General features: G+C 50.7%; 1 protein-coding gene across 3 annotated transcripts; it reads right to left on the bottom strand.

Moving 5' to 3' along the window:
* Positions 1–9,041: 9,041 nt before the first annotated feature.
* On the bottom strand, positions 9,042–14,730 carry LOC148221013 (nucleolar pre-ribosomal-associated protein 1-like). 3 transcript variants are annotated; one of them, XR_015808656.1, is made up of 5 exons: positions 14,340–14,730; positions 12,136–12,252; positions 10,460–11,497; positions 10,127–10,231; positions 9,403–9,762 (listed from the first exon to the last, which is right to left on the bottom strand). XR_015808656.1 is itself a non-coding variant. In XM_088179976.1 (4 exons), exons 2-4 carry the CDS (start codon positions 12,349–12,351, stop codon positions 11,348–11,350), a joined length of 273 nt encoding a protein of 90 aa, XP_088036102.1. In that variant the 5' UTR covers positions 12,352–12,452; positions 14,340–14,670; the 3' UTR covers positions 11,198–11,347. The 3 variants fall into 3 exon arrangements, 1 of the variants encoding a protein (XP_088036102.1); XR_015808657.1 differs by lacking the exons at positions 12,136–12,252; positions 14,340–14,730 and adding an exon at positions 9,042–9,270 and having other exon boundaries at positions 9,644–9,762; positions 10,460–10,653; XM_088179976.1 differs by lacking the exons at positions 9,403–9,762; positions 10,127–10,231 and adding an exon at positions 12,346–12,452 and having other exon boundaries at positions 11,198–11,497; positions 14,340–14,670.
* Between the last annotated feature and the right edge of the window lie 1,193 nt (positions 14,731–15,923).

Genomic DNA, 15,923 nt, shown 5'->3' with positions numbered 1-15,923 from the left:
CATGAGCCCAGCTGCATAGCCCGTGCTAATCCCAGCCCAGCTCTAGCCTTTAAACCCACTGGGGCTTTGGTACTGGAGGCCCAGTTACAGTAACCCCTGTGGCCGTTCCGCTTCCAGGCCATCTGTGAGTTGTGATCCCCCACCCTACACCACTTTGGTGAGAAATGCATTCCTTTCTTACAATAAAGTTTTCATTTTATGTCTAAATTCAAGCATTCCGAGAAAACGTGTAGCAATTATATCAAGACAGACATGACAGGCACCAACATTAGTCTTTCATTACACACTTTTCATGCCTTCTCTCCACAGATTTCTTTGAGGCAACTCTGACTCCTTTTCTCACAGGCAGCTCCACACAGCCCCGACTCCTCCTCTCCTCTGTACGACTGGCTAAACCCCAGCCTGTCCCTTCCCCAGCCACCTGAGCCTGTCTGTCCCACACACAGCATCCTCTCACCTTGTCCATCCCTTGCACGGCCACGTGTCCCTTCCTCCTCGCAGCACAGCCAGCAGGCTCCAGCCCACACTGCAGCAGGCTCTGCACCTCCAGCTGGAGCTGTGCTTAGTGAAACTGGCAGCCAGCTGACCCACGCTTTTATAACAACCAGCCTCACTGGGCAGGCAAGGCTGTTTCCACTCCTTGCTAGTCAGTACAGCTGTAACTCGTTGGCAACTAGTGCCTTCTGCACTATCCTTACAAACTATTCTCCTACAGAAATGGACCGGAATTCCGCGGGGATTTTCCGGGGATTCCGGGGGGATTTTCTCGGGAATTCCGGGGGGATTTTCCAGGGGATTCCGGGGGGATTTTCTGGGGGATTCCGGGGGGATTTTATCGGGGGTTCCTGGGGGATATTCCCGGGGATTCCGGGGGGATTTTATCGGGGATTCTGGGCATATTTTCTCGCGGATTCCGGGGAGATTTTCTGGGGGATTCCGGGGGGATTTTTCCCGGGAAATCCGGGGGGATTTTCCCCGCGATTCCAGGGGGATTTTCCAGGGGATTCCGGGCATATTTTCTCGGGGATTCCTGGGGGATTTTCCAAGGGATTCCATGGGGATTTTCCAGGGGATTCCTGGGGGATTTTCCCGAGGATTCCGGGGGGATTTTCACGGGGATTCCGGGGGGATTTTCTCAGGGAATTCCGGGGCGATTTTCTCAGGGAATTCCGGGGGATTTTCTCGGGAATTCCGGGAGGATTTTCAGGAGTATTCCGGGGGGATTTTCCCGAGTATTCCGGGGGGATTTTTTCGGGGGATTCCGGAGGGATTTTCCCGGGGTATCCGGGGTGATTTGACGAGGAATTCCGGGGGGATTTTCCCGAGTGTTCCGGGGGGATTTCCTCGGGGATTACGGGATGATTTTCTCGGGCAATTCCGGGGGATGTTCTCGGGTATTCCGGGGCCATTATCTCGGTGATTCCGGGGAGATTTTCTCGGGGATTCCGAGATTATTTTCCCGGGGAATTCATGGGGATTTTCCCGGGGATTCCGGGGGGATATTCGCGGGGATACCGGGGGATTCTCTCGGAGATTCCGGGGGGATTTTCATGGGGATTCCGGGGTATTTTCTCCTGGATTCCGGGGAATTTTCCGTGGATTCCTGGGGGATTTTGCCGAGTATTTCGGGAGAATTTTCTCGGGGATTCCGGGGTGATTTTCCCGGGAAATTCCGGGGGATTTTCTCGGGGATTCCCGGGGGATTTTCCCGAGTATTCCGGGGGATTTTTTCGGGGAGTCCGGAGGGATTTTCCCGGGGATTCCAGGGGGATTTTACGAGGAATTCCGGGGGGATTTTCCCGGGAATTCCGGGGGGATTTTCCAGGGGATTTCGTGGGGATTATGCCGGGGAGTCTGGGGCTATTTTCGCGGGGATTCCGGGAGGTTTTTCTCGGGGATTCCGGGGGGATTTTCCCGCGGAATTCCGGGGGGATTTTCTGGGGGATTCCGGGGGGATTTTATCGGCGATTCCTGGGGGATATTCCCGGGGATTCCGGGGGGATTTTATCGGGGATTCTGGGCATATTTTCTCGCGGATTCCGGGGGGATTTTCTCAGGGATTCCGGGGAGATTTTATCGGGGATTCCGGGGGGATTTTTCCCGGGAAATCCGGGGGGATTTTCCCCGCGATTCCAGGGGGATTTTCCAGGGGATTCCGGGCATATTTTCTCGGGGATTCCTGGGGGATTTTCCAAGGGATTCCATGGGGATTATCCAGGGGATTCCGGGGGAATTTTCCAGGGGATTCGGGGCCGATTTTCGCGGGGATTCTGGGGGGATTTTCCCTGGGATTGCGGGGGGATTTTCCCTGGTAATTCCAGGGGATTTTCCCGGGGATCTCGGGGTGAGTATCCCGGGGATTCGGGGGGCATTTTCCGGGGATTCCGGGGGGATTTTCCAGGGGATTCCGGGGGGATTTTCCCGAGTATTACGGGCGAATTTTCTCGGGGATTCCGGGGAGATTTTCTTGGGGATTCCGGGGGGGCTTTCACGGGGATTTCTGGGGGATTTTCGCCTGGATTCCGGGGGGATTTTCCCGGGGATTCCGGGAGGAATTTCTCGGGGAGTCCGGGGGAATTTTCCAGGGGAATTCCGGGGGATTTTCTCGGGGATTCCGGGGGGATTTTCCATCGGACTCCGGGTTGATTTTCCCGGGGACTCCGGGGGATTTTCTCGGGGATTTCTGGAGGATTTTCCCGGGAATTCCGGGCGGATTTTCTCGTGGATTCCGGGAGGATTTCCCCGGGGAATTCCGAGGGATTTTCAGGGGAATCCGGGGGGATTTTCTCGGGGATTCCGGGGGGATTTTCTCGGGGATTCAGGGGGGATTTTCCAGGGGATTCCGGGGGGATTTTTCTCGGGGATTCCGGGGAGATTTTCTCGCGTATTCCCGGGGCATTTTCCTGGAGATTCCAGGGGGATTTTATCGGGGATTCCGGGGGGATTATCCAGGGGATTCCTGGGGGATTATCCAGGGGATTCCGGGGGGTTTTTCCAGGGGATTCCGGGGGGATTTTCCCGAGTATTCCGGGGGGAATTTTTCGGGGGATTCCGGAGGGATTTTCCCGGGGTATCCGGGGTGATTTTACGAGGAATTCCGGGGGGATTTTCCCGAGTGTTCCGGGGGGATTTCCTCGGGGATTACGGGATGATTTTCTCGGGCAATTCCGGGGGATGTTCTCGGGTATTCCGGGGCCATTATCTCGGTGATTCCGGGGAGATTTTCTCGGGGATTCCGAGATTATTTTCCCGGGGAATTCATGGGGATTTTCCCGGGGATTCCGGGGGGATATTCGCGGGGATTCCGGGGGATTTTCATGGGGATTCCGGAGGGATTTTCCCAGGGAATTCCTGGAAGAATTTCTCGGGTTTTCCGGGGCGATTTTCCCGGGGAATCCGGGGGGATTTTCTCGGGGATTCCGGGGGGATTTTGCCGAGTATTCCGGGGGGATTTTCACGTGGATTCCGGGGGGATTTTCTCGGGGATTCCGGGGGGATTATCCAGGGGATTCCGGGGGGATATTGCAGAGTATTCCGGGGGGATTTTCCGGGGAATCTGGGGGGATTTTCTCGGGGATTCCGGGGGGATTTTCCCGGCGAATTCCGGGGGGATTTTCTCGGGGATTCCGGGGGAATCTTCCAGGGGATTCGGGGCGGATTTTCTCGGGGATTCCGGGGAGATTATCCCGGGGATTTCGGGGAGATTTTCTGGGGGATTCCTGGGGGATTTTCCAGGGGATTCCTGGGGGATTTTCCCGAGGATTCCGGGATGAGTTTCTCGGGGAATTCAGGGGGATTTTCCCGGGGAATTCCGGGGGATTTTCTCGGGGATTCCGGGGGGATTTTCCCGGGGATTCCCGGGGATTTTCTCTCGGAATTTTTTCCCCAATTTTTCAAGCATTTTTTCCCGCAATTTTCGTGGATTTTTCCCAAATTTTCCCCATTTCTCACTGATTTTTTTCCCCATTTCTCAATGATTTTTGCCCCAATTTATCAAAGATTTTTTTCCCCATTTCCCCCCCATTTCTCACTGATTTTTATCCCCCATTTTTCAATGATTTTTCCCCATTTCTCTCTGATTTTTTCCCCATTTCACCATGATGTTTTCCCCATTTCTCACTGATTTTTCCGTTGATTTTTCATGGATTTTTCCCCCCATTTTTCGTGGATTTTTTCCCCATTTTTCCCCATTTCTCACTGATTTTTTCCCCCATTTATCACTCCTTTTTCCCCATTTTTCCCCATTTCTCACTGATTTTTTCCGCCATTTTTCATGGATGTTTCCCCCAATTTTCATGGATATTTCCTGATTTTCCCCCCCATTTCTCACTGATATTTGCCCCCATTTCTCTCGGAATTATTCCCCCCATTTTTCATGCATTTTCCCGCCCATTAATCACTGATTTTTTTCCCCATTTCTCACTGATTTTTATCCCCCACTTCTGACTGATTTTTCCCAATTTTTCGTTGATCTTTTTCCCCATTCCTCACCGATTTTTCCCCCATTTCTCTCTGATTTTTCCATCATTTTTCATGGGTTTTCCCCCCCATTTCTCACTAATTTTACCCCATTTCTCACTGATTTTATTAATGTTTGTATTTCTATTTCTAATTATGTTTATATTTATATTTATTATTATTGTTTTGCATGTTTATGATTATGTTTATGTTTATGTTTATGTTTATATCTATGCAGGTTAACGTTTGTGCATGTTTATATCTAAGTTTATATTTATGCATATTTATTTTTATGCCGGCGAACGCGGGCAGGCGTTTTATGTAGACCCCTATCCGCCGGGGTCCTAGAGAGGCCGCCATCTTGAGCGTGTCGGGACTCTCAAAATGGCGCCTCGGGCGGCACCCCGGCTGACCTGCCAAAAATGGCGGCAGAAAGGGCGGGAAAAAATCAGGACCCCGGTGTGTAGGCATAAGATGCCTGATTACATCGCCGACGCCGATCCGCTCGCCGACAATTTTCCCGGATGTGTCAGAGCGTGCCGACAACGGCCGCGCGGTCCGCGGTGCCGCGGGCGTGAGGGCGCGGCGGGCGCGGGCAGGCGTTTTACGTAGACGCCTATCCGCCGGGGTCCTAGAGAGGCCGCCATCTTGAGTGTGTCCGCACTCTCAAAATGGCGCCTCGGGCGGCACCCCGCCTGACCTTCCCAAAATGGCGGCAGAAAGGGCGGGAAAAAATCAGGACCCCGGTGTGTAGGCATAAGATGCCTGATTACATCGCCGACGCCGATCCGCTCGCCGACAATTTTCCCGGACGTGTCAGAGCGTGCCGACAACGGCCGCGCGGTCCGCGGTGCCGCGGGCGTGAGGGCGCCGGCGGGCGCGGGCAGGCGTTTTACGTAGACGCCTATCCGCCGGGGTCCTAGAGAGGCCGCCATCTTGAGTGTGTCCGCACTCTCAAAATGGCGCCTCGGGCGGCACCCCGGCTGACCTGCCAAAAATGGCGGCAGAAAGGGCGGGAAAAAATCAGGACCCCGGTGTGTAGGCATAAGATGCCTGATTACATCGCCGACGCCGATCCGCTCGCCGACAATTTTCCCGGACGTATCAGAGCGTGCCGACAACGGCCGCGCGGTCCGCGGTGCCGCGGGCGTGAGGGCGCGGCGGGCGCGGGCAGGCGTTTTATGTAGACCCCTATCCGCCGGGGTCCTAGAGAGGCCGCCATCTTGAGTGTGTCCGCACTCTCAAAATGGCGCCTCGGGCGGCACCCCGCCTGACCTGCCAAAAATGGCGGCAGAAAGGGCGGGAAAAAATCAGGACCCCGGTGTGTAGGCATAAGATGCCTGATTACATCGCCGACGCCGATCCGCTCGTCGCCAATTTTCCCGGACGTTTCAGAGCGTGCCGACAACGGCCGCGCGGTCCGCGGTGCCGCGGGCGTGAGGGCGCGGCGGGCGCGGGCAGGCGTTTTACGTAGACGCCTATCCGCCGGGGTCCTAGAGAGGCCGCCATCTTGAGTGTGTCGGGACTCTCAAAATGGCGCCTCGGGCGGCACCCCGCCTGACCTTCCCAAAATGGCGGCAGAAAGGGCGGGAAAAAATCAGGACCCCGGTGTGTAGGCATAAGATGCCTGATTACATCGCCGACGCCGATCCGCTCGCCGACAATTTTCCCGGACGTTTCAGAGCGTGCCGACAACGGCCGCGCGGTCCGCGGTGCCGCGGGCGTGAGGGCGCCGGCGGGCGCGGGCAGGCGTTTTACGTAGACGCCTATCCGCCGGGGTCCTAGAGAGGCCGCCATCTTGAGCGCTGCCGCAGGGCTGGGTCCCGGCCCGCGGGCCCTTCCGCCATCCTGAGAGGGGCACGGTGCAGTACCCGCCTGTGTCCACACGGCGGCAGCACTGCCGCCCAACTCAGCCCGGCACTGCCGCCCTGTCAGGGACAGACAGAGAAGGGAGAGAGTTCCAAGCACCAGAGTCCCCACCCGTCATAAAATCCTCTCAATGAACGCCCCAAAAAAACCCCGACCCAAACTAAAAATGCCCTGCCTCTGACCAAATGAAAAAAAAACCCTTTTATATATAGAAATCATCTATTTTTTAATATTTAATTTATAGTCATAATCTAGACATATTTCATATATTCAATTTAATTGCTATTCTATTTATCATATATACAATATTCTTTTATTATTCATTATATACATAGATTTATATTACTAATGTTATTTCTATTTTATCTATATCCATCTATATTTGTAGGTTCATAGTTTTTAATATTATTTATTTAAAAGCTCTGCCTCTAACCAAATAGAAACAAAAAACTCCATTATTTTAAATTCTATTTGAATATATTTTTCTATTTAGTTTTCATATTTATATCTGTAGATTTATATGTCTATATTGTGTATTCTATATTTATATACTATTTAATGTAGTTTTTACTAGTATATTAATATACTATATGCTATTTACATTCTATTATAACATACTATTTAATATAACATATTAAAATCGATAAATTATTTATATTACATACTACATACATGTATTTTATATTTATATTTATTTCTATAGATTTATACTTACATATATATATGCATATATAGTTATAATAATTTTATGTCAGTATCTATTTTTGCATATTTGTATATTTTTGCCAATATTATTTATATTATTTATTAAAAACCCTCCTCTAACCAAATAAAAAACAATAAAACATTCCTTTTAAAGTCTAAATATTTATATATTTCTATTTTCATAACAAAATATAATGTAATGTAATATATTTATATATTGGTTTCTTATATTTGCTTATATATTTTTATTCTTTATCTTTTATATTTACAGTATCTATAAAAAAACCCTACCTCTATCCAAACACAAACCAATAAAACATTCCTTTTAGACTATATTTAGCTGTTTTTTAAGGTTCTGTTTTTCATGCATTCTACACCCACCCCTCCCTCTCAATGTTCTGGCACCCACCATGACCCCCCCCATGCCCGACTCACCTGCTCCTCCAGCGCAGCCCGGCTCCCTCTCCCAGGGACCTTGGGGTGCCCCAAACCACGTCGGAGCCCCCCTCAGCCTTTTTTCCTCACCCCAAAGAAGGCACAGAACGACTCCAACTGCCCTGGACAGCAGCAGGGCACTTGACTGCAACCCCTCCCATGTGTCCATCCCACAGAAAGTGACTCTGCTGACACCAGAAAAGGGAGGGCAACCCCCACAAGGGCTGAAGTTCCTCCCCAGCCCTGCAGACACAGGGGACAAGGGGCAGAAAGGAGGAGGGGCAGCAGAGAGGACACGGGAAGAAAATCAACATCAAGGTGCACGATGAAATGGAACCCCCACCAAAAAAAAAAGAAGAAGAAAAATGAAAACGAAAAATAACCAAAAAACGAAAAGAAACCCCTGGCATGCTGGATGGGCAGCACAAGAGGGAGGGATTAAAAATGAACAGGGACAGTGTCCTGGTTTTGGGCAAATTTGGGGGAAAACCTCCAGAAGGAGCCCCCAGACAGCAAACCCCACGACTCCTCCCCCCCACCCCACCGGGTTCGGGAAGAATTTCCTCGGAGAAGAGTGGGAGAAAAAAACCTCTTTATTTAACAAGCAAGACACTCCCCAGCACAGGGAAAAAAGACAACACCAGCTGACAAAAAACTCTTTCACCGTTCTGAAGGGATGACGAGTTCAGTCTCTCTGGCGAGTGGTCGCCCAGTTATCAGTCTCTGGCGCTTGGGAATGGCTGCTGCAGGTGACAGAGTGTAGACTCCCGGTGTTTCTTGGGGTTTCCCAGGTCCCCGTCCGGAACAGGTTCAGATGGTATCCAGGAGAGGGAGGGGACGGGGTGGAAGAGAAAACAGTCCAGGGAAAAAGTTGGACTGCCTAGCTGAACTAACTAATAAGAAAAAAGCAAGGGCAAAGCGAAGGAAAGAAAAAAGCAAGGGCAAAGCGAAGGAAAGAAAAAGAGGCAGAAGCGAGCAAGCAGGCAAGCAAGCAGGCAAGCAAGCAAGCAAGCAAGCAGGCAAGCAAGCAAACCGAGCTAAAACCTCTCCTAAAACCTCTCCTAAACATAGACCATGGGGGAGGTGAGCCGGCTGATAACAAGACAAAACAAAGCTTCACTCTCAGAGTCAGTCCTGGAAGCACAGGACATAATACCAAACATAATCAGGACACATGATTGGAGATAGAAACACCATAACATCACCCTAGGACAGACAGTGACCGGGACACAAGGATCCCACGGGAAACAACGGCACAGGGAGCACCACAGAGGCACAGAGAAGGACGGAGAAAAGACAGAGAGTGCCAAACACACAGCAAGGACTGAGGGGTACCATGACAAAGAGGGAACCCAGGAGCCAGAGAGGAAGCGAGCACAGCCCGTGCGGGGCGGGCAAAGACGGGCAAGGAGCAGCACAGGCACGGAGACAGAGAGGCACGGCCAGCAGGACAGAGGCTCACCAGGAGAGGGGCACAGGAAGGGAGGAGCACCGGGCAGCGCTCCTTTAGGACAAGAATATTCACACACACAAGCAATTCTCTCATTTGCACCTCATTTTTATTTCACACCCCCCCCCCCCCCCCCCCCCCAATAAAAAATTCAGCTCATAGCACAGGCAGCTCTGGCTTTTCCCTGCACAGTATTTCTACTAAGGACCTGGGCACAGCACGCGGTCGCGAGTCACCTGAATCAATCCTGATTTACATTTCAAAGCTTCTCCTTCTGGCACTGCACCTTCTCAGACCCGGGCTGCCATGTTCCACTCCCCTCATGGCCACATTCAAGAACAACTGTTGCCATTCTGCAGAGAATTCCCAATATGACTCACATATTATCAGTGGGCAGAAAACTCTTTGGGCTTCAGTTCCACCTCTCACCTGTTCCACGTGGAGGGAGGACAGGCATTTGTCACACATCACAGCAGCAGTGATGGATCAAGGCTTTTTTTTTTTTTTTTTTTTTTGATTGAATAAAAGGGTAAGAAAAAACAAACCAGGTCTCATACAAATGTCTTGAAACACCATTAAAGCTTTTTAAACCCAAGGAGACCATCGTGATTCCCGACTTCAGTCTTCTATCCATACTGGTTTTGGCATCATGAAATCAATCAGAGTCTTTTAAGAAATACTAAATCATCATGACTAAACCCCGGGCGCCTGGTCATTTGCACTTACAGCCCCTTGTAGGAAGCTCTCCAGCCTTTTTTTCCCATCCTACGTTGGACAGAGGATGGCTGTGAACCGCACGCCTCCGCACAAACAGTCCTGCCGGTTCCTCAAAAAGTTTAAAATGCCTGTGATAAAAATGATAGAAAGTAATACTGCCTCTCAGACTGTGCAAGAAATGGGAAGTTGGACTTTCAATGTCCCACTGAGAGATGCCGAATAAAAGCTTCCCCATGAGCTCGCACAGAGTAGTAACTTTTCTTGGACGAAACTAAACTAAGATTTTTTTTTTGACCAAACAAGATAGGTCTGTATGAGAACAGCTCAGGAGGCTTTCAGGGCTCGCAGTGATGCTGGCAGAGCACAGAACGTTAAAGATGAAGTCTTAACTCCCTGAATTAATGCCCTGTGGTAGCCAAATCTTTTTGCAAAGACACATAAGACTTGCTTCTCCTTGTTTCCGAGTTCCCAAGCCGTCCTGTAATTCCTCACCTGCACTAGTGCAGACCAATCTGCCGTGGGCAAGGAACAGATCCGGCTCCTGAGCTCCAAGCCACGTGTCCCCGATGGAAACCCAAGTCAGGAATACAAAAACACCTGTGGAAGAAAGACGAGAGAAAAATCAGAAGACACAGATATTCTTCTATTCCCACACAGAAATACCGAGCCAAGCTGTTTACCTCTGGGACTCTGTTTTCAAACAGCTCCCCAGCTCTGTTCCTAGATGGAAAACGTGGAGTGGCTTTGCCCATGCAAAGCCAATGAGCCTCCTCACAAGAAGGAACAAACCAGTTTCCTGCTAAATCAGACACCTGGAAATCTCACCTGTCACATGCTGTCATGGACCAGCAAGAGGGATCAGCATCCAGGCCCACGTGGACTTGTTCATTCCTGGCTTCTAATGCAGCAGGGACAACAGCACTGAAGGGAAATGATCACGTCTTCATTTAAAGAGAACCCAACTTCTTCATCAAAGCCATCACTGTCCTCGAGCAGGACATCCACCATATCCAGGACATCTAATAAGTGAAGAAAAACATCAAAGCAAGAATCCAGACTAACAGGAAAAACAACAGACGTAGAATGCAACACTCCAGGAATACAAGGCATCTTTTTAATTCTTTTTAATTAAAAAAAAAAAATTTAAAAAAAGGATGAAAGCCACATTTGTCACACAATACAACGTTAAGTGCAACCCCTAAATTACAGCTGAACCTTCACTCTGCCTTTCAATGCTGCTGTCCAGCACGGAGCAGCTGCGGCTGCTCCTGGATCCCTGGATGTGTCCAAAGCCAGGCAGGACACTGGGGCTTGGAGCAGCCCGGGCTACTGAAAGGTGTCCCTGTTCATGGCAGGGCTGGAACTGGATGAGATTTAAGGAGCCTTGCCAGCCAAACCACTCTGGGATTCCATGACTCTGTCAACAGTCCCAGGCAGAAGGGCTAGATTTCCATTTGAGTTCAAAAACGCTGCTGCAAGAGCATGAAGAGAGATTTCAAATACCGTTCAAGTGGCACAGCCACGGCAGAAATTACTTTCAGAGGTAAAGCGGCAACTTGGCAATTCCACTTCGACTTCTGATACCAAGAACACGTGGAGAGCTGAATCCTGGAGGGCCCTTACTTAACAGGATTGCCAGAGTTATCCATCCCCAGTTTGCTGATTAGGGCTAGAAAGTGTATCCCCAAGTCATGGAGTTGGGATGTTGACAGGTTACCACATACCATCAATGTGAGAGACGGGGATGCTGATGTTATCAGAGTCCTGTTTAAACAGAGCCACCTGGAGCGTGCTGGCTGCCTGAACCAGGTCTGCTGCCTTGTCAGTGTAGGGACAGGGGTTGGTCACCAGCTTCAGCAGGATCTGTCAGCAAAGGTGGGGAGAAAGGTAAGTGCACCTGCTGGCTGGCAAGTGCAGGGGAACCACACGGTACTGAGAACGACCACGTGCTGAAAGCTGGGCAGCTTTTATGAGGACAACTTCCATAGCACTTCTGCAGGATTCTGTCTACAGTTCCTGCTCTACAGGCCACACTGATGGAAAAACAAAAACCCACCACAACTTGGCACCTAGACTGCGACCACACACCGAGTACCTGGGCAGACCACAGTGGAGGCAAAGCACTGGGCATTCAACATCCTGAAGAGTAAACAGCAAGTGTCACCTTTCCTTGTCAAGGACCACCATCTACTGAGCTCTGATAATGTTGGCACCTAAAGAGGAGATCAAAGCTACCCACACCTACACCACTCTACCCTTACACCGACAATGCTGTAATAACAGCTGATCTTTTTGGATTTCATTTTCCTACAAATCATTTGGCTGCCCTCCCACTGAACACAAGAAGGATGCCACCTCCGTATAAAGAATCCCAAACAAGGCTTTTCTCAGAATTCATTCGCTGGTCTTTGACAGGTTTCTCAACAATAGCAACAAGACCTCCAGTTTCCACTAACACTATTCTTTGCATTTTTTTATCCAGCTGATTTGAACACCGTTACCTTTTCCAAAAACTGAATCACTGCTTCCTTCTGGTCTTCTTTTGTATTATCCAAGTGCTCCAGCCAAATTGAAAGCTCCTTCCACGTGTACTCAAACGCTCCACTGTCACGTAAAACCTGTCCAGGAAACAAAGGAGAAGGTGTGTAAATAAACCTCAAAACACCTAAAATACAAAACCCCGAGGGATGCAGATCTTTTTCTATAGTTACCTTCATGCTTCCTTCTTTTAGGAACGAAAAGAAGAGCAGGTTGATGAGGAGTCGTATCTGCCGCTCTCCTCACCCTCAGTTCAAGAGGCTCACTAGGGGGACTTCAGCTGCATAGTGGACAATAAAAATCCTACTTCTGTAATTTCTGGAAAGCAGGTTATACTGCTTTCAGAGGGCCGTACAGCTTTCTATCATCACAGGCAGTTAAAAAAAAAAAAAAAAGCACCTTCAAAATAGCCTGTAGGGGAGTTTTAGAAAACTACCGATGAAACAGAGGAAAATCATTGCTAAATTAAACCTGAATCAGGCTACTTGTACTTAAAGCAATCAGGCAGACGGATGAACAGTCACATAAATGAGCAGTGGGCTGTGACCACAGCAAGGTCCAGAGAGAAGTGCAAGTTGCTGGGGGTGGTGAGGAAGACCAACAAGTCCCACACCCTAGAGACAGGCTTTGACGTGCCTAGAAACTTCCCCCCGCTTTCCTGCTCTCCAAATTCAGGCCCTGACTGCGAGCACCCAAACTCGGTGACCCCGAGCTCCAGCTCTACAAGCAAGAAAGGAGGAGGGAGAAGAGGAAGGAATCCGAGTGACACCATGGTTCAGCTCCCTCCCCCTAAGGCCCAGCAAGAGAGGAAACCTTGCCCAGCTTCCCGACCCTGGCACCTACGTTGGACGACTGCAATTACACAGGATGAATCTGTGCCTTTGCTCCTCTCCACACATCAAATACAAGGAAGCCATCACAACTCATTTGTTCTACAGTTACTCCGTGTACAACACCAGCAGCTCTAAAAATAACTGCTGCTCACATCAGTCTGACAGGGGAATTCATTTCAAGCAAGAAAACATGAAGGAAAAAGGATTCATTATAATATAAGCGACTATTTTTGGCAGGGTCTGGAAACAGAAATGCACCTGCAGCTCTCACAAAACCGGGCAGGAACAGAATGTGAAATCCAAAAACGAGCCTTCAGTTACATGGCACTGTGCAGAAAAGTAAGTCCTTACCATCTATTCTTAGCAGCCTTTCTGCTGACGGAACTGCCCCAACTTCCCTGTTCCTGCTTTCCCTTCAGAGAAAATGCAAAGGACTGAAGTGGAAAGTGGACACAGGAACAAGTCAAGCAGTCCATGTTCCCACCTGGCAAAAGAATCCAAAACCATCAGAAAAACGGCACATTTTGAGCAGCTTTCGGTTGAGACATTCATTGCTGGGAGACCAAGTGAACCTGCCTTTAATCCCTTGCAAGGATCAAGGGCAACTAAACCCGAATTCAGTCACTGTAACTGGATTTTTTTCTTGGCAGGACAGTCTGCTTGCATTTATTCCTTATTCCTAGGGGTAAATCTCTACCCCTCCTTAGGTAACTAAAGGATGCCCTCTTTGAATAAGGTGCTAAAAACAGCAGCCTCTGGTGTCTGGTGGACTTCGAGCTGACCAGCTTTTTCTCAAAAGTCAAATAACTAATTTAAATATGCGGAGGGGGATGCTAATTTTCAAGACAAAAAGTCCTCCTTGCATCAAAGCTGGGATCAGACAATAACAGAGAGGACTACTCTGCAGGGCCAGAGGAAACCGGAGAAGACTTATGAAAGGCTAGAGTGCTGAAGTACAGATTAAAGAAACGCTGATAAAAAGTAAAAATCCAAAGTAATATCTTCTTGATCAATGTCAAGACCTTTGCAGGCACCAACTGCACTGATTTATTACAGTATCAGAATTCATTCAGCCTCGGGGGGGTGCGTAAACACGACAGACATTTTCTTTGCTCTTTCATCAACTGCTGCAGTGAAGTCCGTTCACAGCATTGATTTCTGTCAAATATTTCGTTACTAGCCGGTTATCTGACAGCAAATTTCAACAAGAGTCACAGGAAAGGAGACTGGTGACCACACAATCCTGCAGCAAAGGCAACTGCTTCAAGAAAAAATCGTACAATCCTGAAATTTCAGGCCAGTGAATATCCTGATATTTCAATTCCAAAGCTTACCTTAATGGTCTCGAGCTCCGGGGCTTGGAGGGGGGGTCGGTTCGGAAGGGCCGCCTCCGGAGGAGGGGATCCCGGGGGGAGTCAGGGGCCCGGGGAGGGGGGCGAGGCGGAGGGAGAGGAAAAAGGGGAAGATGAGGAGGAGGAAGAAGGGGGAGAGGGTTTGAGAGGAGGGGAAGCCCAAATCCGTGCTGTGTGCGGAGCTCCGACAGCACGCTGCAGCCCGCAGCTCAGTGTGAGCACGGGGCAGAGGAGGCGATTTCTGGGCATTCAATCACCCTGAGGCGGGCCCGGCACCGCCCCTGCAGCACCGTCCCCAGCACAGCTCGGTACCGCTCCGGGATCACCCGGCCCCGCCCCCGGTGCCGCCCGGGACCACTGGGGACCGCCCCTAAAGCACCGCCCCGGCCCCGCCCGGTCCCGTCCCCGGGACCTCCGTGCCCCGCCTCGCCAAGCCCCGGCTCCGCCCCGAGCCTGCCCGGGCTGCGCCGGCACCATCGCTGGCGGCCCCGCCCCTCTTCCCCGGGCCGAAGCGGGCTGAAGGAGATGTCCGCACGATTGGAAACGCCGCCGAAAATCGCACCCGTGGGATCGGTGTCGGCGTCGTGCGCAGGCATCCCACTAGAGCGAGCGGGCTCCTTGCTGTGCCACCCTCCTTTTGCAGCCAGAGTTAGAAGGTCGGGGGCGCGACACCCGAGCCGCCATCTTGGGAGAGGCAGGCGCGCAGTACCGCGCTCGGCCCACAAGGTGGCGCTTGGGAGACAGGCAAGGGATGGAATCAAGGAGTGTCCCAATCCTTGAGGAAATCCCCCGGAATGAACGCCCCAAAAAACCCCGACCAGAACTGACAAACCTCCTGCCTCTGTATGAGTGCAAAGGGTGTGCAAGGAGTGTGCAAATAGTGTGCATTAGCAATCGATCGGCAGGCATGAGCAATCGATCGCCGATCTAATCGATCGGCAGGCATTGGCAATCGTTCGCCGATCTAATCGATCGGCAGGCGCGATCAATCGATCGCCGATCTAATCGATCGGCAGGCGCGATCAATCGATCGCCGATCTAATCGATCCGCAGGCATTGGCAATCGATCGCCGAGCTAATCGATCGGCAGGCATTAGCAATCGATCGCCGATCTAATCGATCGGCAGGCATTGGCAATCGATCGCCGATCGAATCGATCGGCAGGCATTAGCAATCGATCGCCGATCTAATCGATCGGCAGGCGCGATCAATCGATCGCCGAACTAATCGATCGGCAGGCATTAGCAATCGAACGCCGATCTAATCGATCGGCAGGCGCGATCAATCGATCGCCGATCTAATCGATCGGCAGGCATTAGCAATCGAGCGCCGATCTAATCGATCGGCAGGCGCGATCAATCGATCGCCGATCTAATCGATCGGCAGGCGCGATCAATCGATCGCCGATCTAATCGATCGGCAGGCGCGATCAATCGATCGCCGATCTAATCGATCGGCAGGCATTAGCAATCGATCGCCGATCTAATCGATCGGCAGGCGCGATCAATCGATCGCCGATCTAATCGATCGGCAGGCATTAGCAATCGAACGCCGATATAATCGATC

The sequence above is a fragment of the Sturnus vulgaris genome, chromosome 28 (genome assembly GCF_052056855.1).
Source record: "Sturnus vulgaris isolate bStuVul1 chromosome 28, bStuVul1.hap1, whole genome shotgun sequence".
Taxonomy (NCBI): domain Eukaryota; kingdom Metazoa; phylum Chordata; class Aves; order Passeriformes; family Sturnidae; genus Sturnus; species Sturnus vulgaris.
Note: the sequence above shows the minus strand (reverse complement) of the source record. Positions and strands in the feature narration are given on the sequence as shown.

What these genes read in the sequence shown, in the direction of transcription:
- LOC148221013 (XM_088179976.1), bottom strand. An exon ending in TGATTCAGTTTTTGGAAAAG is followed by an intron (nt 11,498 to 12,135) that starts GTAACGGTGTTC and finishes CTTTGCTGACAG; the next exon opens with ATCCTGCTGAAGCTGGTGAC.